We start from the raw sequence: 9755 nt of genomic DNA on the forward strand, positions 1-9755 counted from the left end.
GAAGTAGTTACTTTGTATTGCTGTCAAAATATTAATTCACCGGACGCCGTGATCTAGTAAATTTACTTTTTTAAATCCCCCTTTGGGCGTTTTTTTCATGTTAAAAGCGATAATTAGTTAACAGTCATCGTTATAAAGAATCAAGGAATTTTGTATCTTGGTTGGCCTGATGACGCAATGTCATCTGTATACATCTATATAATAATAACTTAAGTCCAATAAAGCTTCGATCCTTTTCGGAAAAGCCAAATTGAATCTTTTATTTTTTTTGTTCAATAATTAATAATAGTAATACATATATGTTGCCATGACAATTCGCTTTTATCAATTGTTTGTCCAAGATTGACTTAGAAATATCGCTAATGAATTATTCACTTGCAAGTGAATAATGCGATGACAGTGAATCCGTATTCAAAAGACCGTCAATTTGACAGAATAGCTAGATAAGGGTTATATGTTTTGTAAAAGGAAATGAATGTGAACAATGAAAGTGAAACCATTTGAATGACTGATTCGATCCACACAATTTTAATACTCATTCTTTAAAAGTAAAAACGATGATTAACATGTATTTCAAAGTAACGTACGCTATAAAATCAAACAGACCTATAAAAATTACATGGAACGTTTTCGAAATCTATTTGTAACTAATTGCATGTTATATCGGGTTAAATGAGCGTCGTTTACCCCCCTTTATTTAATTTAAAAAAAAATAAATTCATTGATAGAAACATCACTGTATCAAATATATGTATAATTGATTTAATAATAAGAAACAAAACAACTTTATCTTAACACGTGCTAACTTCGTCACATCTGGTTTACAAAAACCACAAGACAAACATGCAAGCAAGCAAATCAGTAAGTATATAAAATTAACAGCTAGGAGGAATATTCTGAATTGAGAATTGAAATTTGTTTCGGCAAACATGGAGTATAGACTAGGCAACATTAACATGAAAATTGTAATTTATTTGACGTTCTACCTGTATGTAGTTTTTACAGGTAAGATTTATTTATTATTAATATTGTGTCATTTATCATTAATAATAGTTCATATGTGTGTGAAATTTAAACAAACACTTTACAAAAAGTGTAAGCTTCAGAAGCGTTTTTATAAATTAATCTTTATCAACAACAGCTTAAATCCTAAATATTGAATACCAGGCATGTATATGTGACTAATCACGTGATGAGCAAAACGGATTAAAACATGATCTATTATAATAAACGAGCCTTCATCGAGTTTTATCATAATTATTCAAATTTAAGTGGATAGCAACATGATCAAGCGATTCCAAACTCTCTTGATTCCTTAAACATATTTATATTATCATCAAACGATTATTGCGTTTAATACAAATTCCTGATGATCTAGCATGTTGCATATACCCGTAAGACGTCATATGCCCTGTTGTGTTGTCTCGTTTTAACATCAGACATTTTAAAGCTTTTGGTACTACTCTTCAGAATGTAATAAAAGGTCCGGTAAATTTTAGGTTCATCTAACGAAATGTTTTGGACACTTTAAAACACTTTAAGTGTCTTTTTTAATTGATTCGATTAGTTTATGTGAAAGATTTTTACTGGTTTAGTCATTAAAGGTGCTCTGAATTAAGCTTACATATGAAACATCTATCAAATATGCCAAAAAGTATCAGTTTTCATATGGTTTTGTCAAAAATGGAAGTGGCCGCATCCGTGTTCATCCTCAACCTTTATACATGTTTTGTATTATCATCAAATACAACTTACATTTCAATATCATGAATGCACATGAATGTGGCCACTTATTTTAAGATGGAAACCGTCTGAAAATAACCAAAATGCTAACATTTCGAAGATTTCAGTAATTTAGCATGACTTAATGATGCTAGTACGCGGTATTTGAGCATTGTATTGTCAAAAACAGATCATATTTATATAGCAGAAGCATTTTACTTTCCAAAATATAGCTTAAAGATTACATTTTCACAGTTTCCTAAAACTGCTATATTTTTGGGGCCAAAAGGGGGTCTTGATGAACCTACTCCTTTGACAAAAAGAAGGTTTGATGGTGAGACTTTGTGTATTTCTTTATTATTATTATTTTGTTTGGGGGGATCACAGAGCACCATTGCCTTGGCCTTCTAGTAAACGCATTTAATCTGAAATCGAATATTTTTTCACTTTGATCAAGAACAACTGTGTCATTTAAATAGTTTGATGATAATTGTTATCTTACATACTCAATTGATTCATACTCGGATTGTTGTTTGTTTATTTTTTGTCATCGATATTTTGTGTAATCTGCCGTTAGTTTTAATTTTTTCTTTTCCTCTTTTTATCTTCTTCCTCATGTTCCTGTTTTACGTTTCCTTTCTTTTTTCCAATTGGCCGCGGTTGTATTGTTGTAATATTTGCCAGCGACACTGAATTTATGCAGCATCTGTTACTGTTAATAAATTAAAAAAAAATGTAACACATGCCAAGTGTAATTTCTGTACGCATGACTCCCTAACCACCATACATGATTACTATGATAAAGGATGTCATTTCCACATTTATATGTTACCGTTAACTCCTTAAATCTAGAAATACTAGTCAAGAACAGTACTACATGCATTTTATGTGCACATTTTTTAATTTTTTTTTGTCAAATATCACAGACCAAACCATGAATCTATTAACTTATAAAGCCCAGAATCTAAGTTTTAACCGAAAGACCAGTATGAAACATTCAAACAGACTTTAGTGAACAATTGTTCAAAATTTATATAGAATACCATTGTTTGATTAATTGAAACTAAATCTTAAATAGTATAATAAAACTTATATTCATTCTTACACAATTGATGATAACATAAAAAGAAATGTATTTTAATTTATTTGGAATATATTTCATACAAGGTGGCTTAGTCACTATACTTTCTTTTGATGAACACGTGATGCAGAAATGCACAGTGAAATTTGAACTGGTCACAGATTAAACTATACTGCGCCAATAAAAGTTAAGCAATACTCTTTTTTTTATTTTATTATAATTATAAAATTTGTCAATTCTGGAAAAAAATAATTTTAAACATCATTGATATAATTCTTAGTTTTACCTATAACTTAAAACAGTCGTACTTTTTTCCTAGTGATTGATGTCGCGCCATTTCAGCTTTACACGTGTGATTGATGTTTTACCTTCTGTACTTATTCTTTTAAAACGATATAATAAAATCTTTTTGACTAATGTTCAGAAACACACATTTGGTAAGAAAAACACATACACCTTTGAACAAATTGCATAGGGCGTCAATCAGGCCTCCCCGAAAAATGACCGTCAGAAAGCTCTTTGAAGGGTTGATACTGACATCGTAACTCGATTTGATACGCATAAAACAGTTTAGAGATTAACAAACATATATCGACAAATTACAACTGCACAGGTCGATATCTCGTAGACCATAAAAATATTAGAGTCAAAAGAGAAACGCTACCTTCGCTTTACGTCAACACATGACAAGGTTCTTCCGGTCACAAAAGTACTGCATTGACTAAAGGTAGTTGCTGGTGTGCCTGCAAATCCTCAATTAGTGCATTTAGGGTATGGTTGATAATTGATTTTGAATAACACTATACCTATTTCTGCATTTTGATCCTCCCGCGCTCCATACAAAGAAAATCCTAATGAATGTGAGTGATAAACATTCAGGTTGCTTCTGACATGTCAAAATTTCATTCTTTTTATTATCAAAATTATATGTTGTAATGATTTTGTCATGAAATAAAATTTCAAACTTTTGTTGCTAAACATTTTTGGCTCAGTATATATCAACAGTAAACGGAAAAAACAGAATGGAATACTGTAATTGAATCATAACAAGAATGTGTCCTAAGTACACGGATGCCCTACTCGCACTATCATTTTCCATGTTCAATGGACCGTGAGATGGGTAAAAAATCTAATTTGGCATTAAAATTAGAAAGATCATACTATAAATTGAACATGTGTACTAAGTTTCAAGTTGTTTGGTCTTCAACTTAATCAAAAACTACCTCGACCAAAGACTTTGACGGTGTCACCTGAAACTTCAACTTTCATTTTCTATGTTCAGTGGACCGTGACCATGGTACCAAAAGTCTAATATGGCTTTAAAATTAGAAAGATCATATCATAATCAACAAGTGTACTAAGTTTCAAGTTGATTGGACTTCAGCTTCATCAAAAAATACCTTGACCAAAAACTTTAACCGTAAGTGGGGCGAACGGACGAAAGAACAGACGAACGGAGGCACAGACCAGAAAACACAATTCCCCCTACTATCGTAGGTGGGGCATAAAAAGTAAAATCACAAAAATACCAAACTCCGAGGAAAATTCAATCGTAAAGTCCGTAATCACATGGCAAAATCAAATGGTGAAAAACATCAAACTAATGGACAACAACTGTCATATTCCTAACTTAGTACAGGCATTTTCAAAAGTAGAAAATGAGGGATAGAACCTGGTTTTATAGCGCCAAACCTCTCACTTATATGCTGATAATGTCACTGTTGTCAAAGTTTTAATAAGAACAGAAAACGAACAGAATAATTATGTTAATATATTAGACAACACATGTGTTTGTATTTACTGCAGGTAAAGCATCTATATTTTTAATCTGATAACTAAAATATTTAAGAAAACATAAATAGATCTACTTTGGAATAGTCATACCAATCTAGAATAATGTTTTTCTGTTAAATTGCATTAATAATTTTAAACGATTTCACATTGTTAATCAATCTCATTTCTACGACTTTTTTCTTTTTTTCTTTTCATTTATAGTTTTTTGTTTTGTAATGATATTTTTTTTTATTATAAGGTTTAGATGTTTTGAACGAATTATTTTATAAATTGTTTTAGAACGATTTCACTTTGTTAGTTAATCTCATTTTTCCGATTTTTCTTTCTTTTTTTTTCTTTTTAAGTTTTGTTATTATTTTTTTTTTGTCATATAGTTTGAATGTCTTGAACTAACTTTTTTATACATTGTTTTTCGTTCAGGGTGTGTAAATATGATAAATTATGTTAAAGAGACCACTTCAACTTACACAAAAAAATATAACATTCTAAATTAAGATATATATACGAGTAAAATATGGCCCTTTGACACTTTGTTTCAAAAAGAAAACTATCCAAAAGAACTGGACAGCAGTTCTCATTGTTTTTTTTTAAAGTCTTACTAGCTAACCAAACAATAAACGAAACTGTATAGTGATGATCGTCTCCTTTGAATATTACTTTAGTAAACAGTAAAACATAAAAAAGGATGCAATATATTATCTCCTAGAAAAGTTCAAAACAGACAGTCCATAATCAAGGGGTAAACCCAAAAGCTTCAACACATTAAAATGGATATTAACTGCCATATTCCTGACTTGGTACAGCCATTTTTAATGGTGGATTGAACTTGCTTTTAATAGCTAGCTTAACCTCTCACTTGTATGATTTCATCAAATTCCAATATATTGACAACGATGCGTGAACAAATCAAACAGACATAGTCATGTTCAGTTACAGATATCATCATTCAACCAACTAGCATTTATTAACAGTTTTCAATTAAACAATTGCACTTTCTTAGTACGACATTGGGAAGAACCCAAAATTCTATGTCGTTCAATTCCAGTCATGATGATAATCAACATAACGTACTGCTCTTTTTCAATACACAACCATATGTTATTTTATATATCTTTATTTTAGGTCAATCTGAGGCTGATTGTATCTTTCCTTGTGGTTTTAGAAATAAAACATTTGATCTGTATGCCGATGATTCTGAGTTATCCGGCCAAATTTGGACGTTCAATGCTGACGGATCGGGAGCGACCTTCGTGGGTGATCCTGTTAATTGTTTTCAAATATCTGAACAGTTTCTCATTCTCAGGTATTTTCAACAGATAATCATCATTTTGTGATTCGACTTTTCAGAATCTAAATGACTATGAGTAATCTCAATGTTCGTGCAGCAAAATGAAATTAACATTACGTCATTGGTTGATTTTCTATTGTTTAGAACGTTTTAATCCAATCACAAAATGTTGGTGCACGTTTTAAATTTTTTACCCAGAATGCATTTGATTCTGGAAGGGCAAATTGATGATCAATTTGGACAGAAAGAAAAGTTTTTTGTTGTTATTTCTAAAACCTTTGCTTTATTTTTTTATGAAGGGCTTATTCGACAATATCGAGATGATCAAAATCTTGGGTCATTCGTAAAAGCATTAACAGACAGCAATGCCTTTATCTATTTATAGCTCTTTTCAAGTAGAAACAGAAACATGTCACTTTGTGTTTCCCTGAATTAACAGTTCAATATGTTTACAAGGAGTTCCGAATGTGACATATCTTTAATAAACTGTTAAGAACGTTCTTATCTTTTATTTAAACATTAAGGCCGTTTGATCCTGCAATTTTTATGTAGGTAATTGGCTTTTCAAGAAACCCAGATAGAAAACATTTTGGTAACTATCGAGTAACAAAACAAAGAAGAGAAGGGTCGAAAATGTTTCAGATATTGTTCAATTTAAACGGTTGATTTACAAGTTTGCAGTCTGATAAAGAATTATTTTGAATTATAAAATTGAACACGCACCTTTTTATGTCATCAGCCATTTGATATGGTAGCATTATTGATATTTTACAAGTTTTTTTAAAAGTCGCTGATACATTGTTCTCGTGGATGAAAGAGAGAGACAAATATTACACCTATATATTATATGGTATTCGGTACTGATCATGGATCATGCAGGAACATGATAGTTTTTTTCATACATGGTAATTGAAAAATATTTTATCAGAATAGAGGAATCAACGACAGAAAAATCTGCGTTCATTCGGATAATTGATTCTTATTTTTTTAAATTATGGTAATTGCTAAACATTTTTTGCAGAATAGAAAAATCGCCATATTTTGTGTGTTTCCCAATCTTTTACACAGACGGGCAATCAAACTTTACATTTGTCATACAAGGTAAGTTAATATAATCAATTGTTGCTGGTTAAACGTGCTATTTTTTCCGTATTCAATGAATCCGCAATATATTTATTTTCAAACTCCTGTAAAAACAGTGATTATTCTTTTGAGAACCAACACCATTTTTTAATTATCGAAAAAGAAGACCTGGTATCAATTTAAAAACAAATAAATCAATGTAAATACTAAATGGAAAGTTGGTTCGTGTTGTTTATTCTTTAGTTTTCTATGTTTTGTTGTGTACTTTTGTTTTTCTGTTTGCCTTTTTCATTTTTAGCCTTGGCGTTGTCAGTTTGTTTTAGATTTATGAGTTTGACTGTCCCTTTGGTATCTTTCATCCCTCTTTTATGCTTGGTTATAATTTGCCATCATAGCCCGTAAATAATCCACCTGCTTATTGTGATCGTACGTATGATAAGAGCATTGCATATTTGTTCATTGATAAACGAATAGGTTTATATAGTTATAACTTTACGAGTATAAGTTTATTATCAAAATATTTCTATTCAAGCTTAAATGGGAATTGAGTGCTATGAAATATTTTAGCCCGATTACATGTCTCATACACATTTCCATAGTGAAAAGCCGGTAATTTGAATATCTTCGTCGGTTGCTGTCAGCTGTCATATTGGTTCAAAGTTTAATATTGTGACTTTAAAAAGTTTTAATATATAAAACATATCGATGTGAATATTTGCCATTTATTGCCATAAAATTGCCCGGAACGAAGACACTATTGTTAAAATTTTGTGATGAAGTTATAAAAAAAATACAAATTTGACTTTCATTATCACATCTACTACTGTCATCGATGTACCGATACAGCTATCTATTAATATCTCAATGTTTTTTTAAAAAGAAATATATCTCCCCATTACAAAATCTCGTTTTCCTCGAACAGCTTAAGTTGTATTATGATCTTGTTTATAATAGAAAAAATATTATTGGGTTTCCATCCGTGACACAAAATCAGAACATACAAAGTCAAAAGCACAACAGATAAAGGAACAGCCCTTTTAGAGCAGTTTTCGATTATTTTGTAAAAGTTATTTAGGAATTTTGATAATTTTGGCATTGAGCATCACTAAGAGACTTTTCTTGTCGACATATGCATCTGGTGCACTCAACTTGTACCTGTTAATGTTATAACTACCCGTAGACGTCTGCTGTTTGACTATAATTCAACAGCACTGTTGCCAGTATTTTGGTATCCGGTACTGGCATGACAATACTCAAATCAGAATCTTAAGATATGATGTTACAAAATATAGGAAATCATTTTAAATTTTAGCTATACTTTATATTTATTTTTTATTGTCATTTTCGTGAAGAAGAAACATTTTTAAAAGAATCGAACGCCAATAAACATTCGAAACGGTAAGTCCCTTATCCATGTTATCAGATGGCACAATCAAAGGCTCAAACTTATCAAATGAGTTAATACTGTCATATTTCTGACTTTCTGGTTTTTCTGTAAGTATAATATTGTGAATTTCACTTGTTTTTATAGCAAGGTAATACAGTACACCTATTTGAATGACAGTCGCATATAAATCAACTATGTGTGAAAATGTCAACGTGAGGGTACATCAGACATTGTATTATAATTTAACTGGGTTTGAATTGTCGACCTATTTTTCCTTGAACAGATTTGTCAATCAAATGGTTTGTTTTTCATTTTTGTTTATAGGTTCTTACTTGTGTTGTAAAACCTTTTTTTTTTTTTAGGTTTTGGCAATTCTAAAGAATTTGAGAATGTACGTTCAGCTTTAAATGAGTCTCAATTGTGTGAAGTATGCGGAGAAAACGGTGCTGAAATAATTACAGTCGTAGCAATAGGTAAGGTTATTCATATAAATAATTATCAATGATCCCAACTGTTTAACCCTGCGTAATTCAATATGTAAAATTGAGAATGGAAATGGGGAATGTGTCAAAGAGACAACAACCCGACCAAAATAAAAAAAAAAAAAACACAACAGCAGAAGGTCACCAACAGGTCTTCAATGTAGCGAGAAATTCCCGCACCCGGAGACGTCCTTCAGCTGGCCCCTAAACAAATATATACTAGTTCAGTGATAATGAACGCCATACTAATTTCCAAATTGTACACAAGAAACTAAAATTTTAAATAATACAAGACTAACAAAGGCCAGAGGCTCCTGACTTGGGACAGGCGCAAAAATGCGGCGGGGTTAAACATGTTTGTGAGATCTCAACCCTCCCCCTATACCTCTAACCAGTGTAGAAAAGTAAAAGCATAACAATACGCACATTAAAATTCAGTTCAAGAAAAGTCCGAGTCTGATGTCAGAAGATGTAACCAAAGAAAATAAACAAAATGACAATAATACATAAATAACAACAGACTACTAGCAGTTAACTGACATGCCAGCTCCAGACTTCAATTAAACTGACTGAAAGATTATGATTTCATCATATGAACATCAGGCACAATCCTTCCCGTAAGGGGTTTAGTATCATACCATCATAACATATATGAGAAGAACATAACCCGTGTCATGCCAACAACTGTTTTTAGAATAAATGTGTTTAGTTCCGACGCAAAGACCTTATCAGTGACTCAATATTAACGCCAAAATATGCAATCTTTAATGACTTGACAACAGTATCGTAATAATGTACCTGTCTTAAGTCAGGAACCTGTAGTTTACTGGTTACCATTGGGGATACCATTGGTTGGTGTCAGTCTTCCTAAATTTCGTAAATTGATTTGTTATAAATTCGATTGTAAATTTTCTCAAT

The 9755-nt window shown here is 31.3% G+C and overlaps 1 protein-coding gene across 2 annotated transcripts; it reads left to right on the forward strand.

The window, feature by feature from the left end:
* The first annotated feature begins 798 nt into the window (after positions 1–798).
* On the forward strand, positions 799–8875 carry LOC134726750 (uncharacterized). Of its 2 annotated transcripts, none has more exons than XR_010108626.1 (4): positions 799–861; positions 5720–5900; positions 6907–6986; positions 8718–8875. XR_010108626.1 is itself a non-coding variant. In XM_063591167.1 (4 exons), exons 1-4 carry the CDS (start codon positions 930–932, stop codon positions 8858–8860), a joined length of 480 nt encoding a protein of 159 aa, XP_063447237.1. In that variant the 5' UTR covers positions 888–929; the 3' UTR covers positions 8861–8875. The 2 variants fall into 2 exon arrangements, 1 of the variants encoding a protein (XP_063447237.1); XM_063591167.1 differs by lacking the exon at positions 799–861 and adding an exon at positions 888–1005.
* Positions 8876–9755: the final 880 nt, after the last annotated feature.

Source organism: Mytilus trossulus, chromosome 7 (assembly GCF_036588685.1).
Source record: "Mytilus trossulus isolate FHL-02 chromosome 7, PNRI_Mtr1.1.1.hap1, whole genome shotgun sequence".
Taxonomy (NCBI): domain Eukaryota; kingdom Metazoa; phylum Mollusca; class Bivalvia; order Mytilida; family Mytilidae; genus Mytilus; species Mytilus trossulus.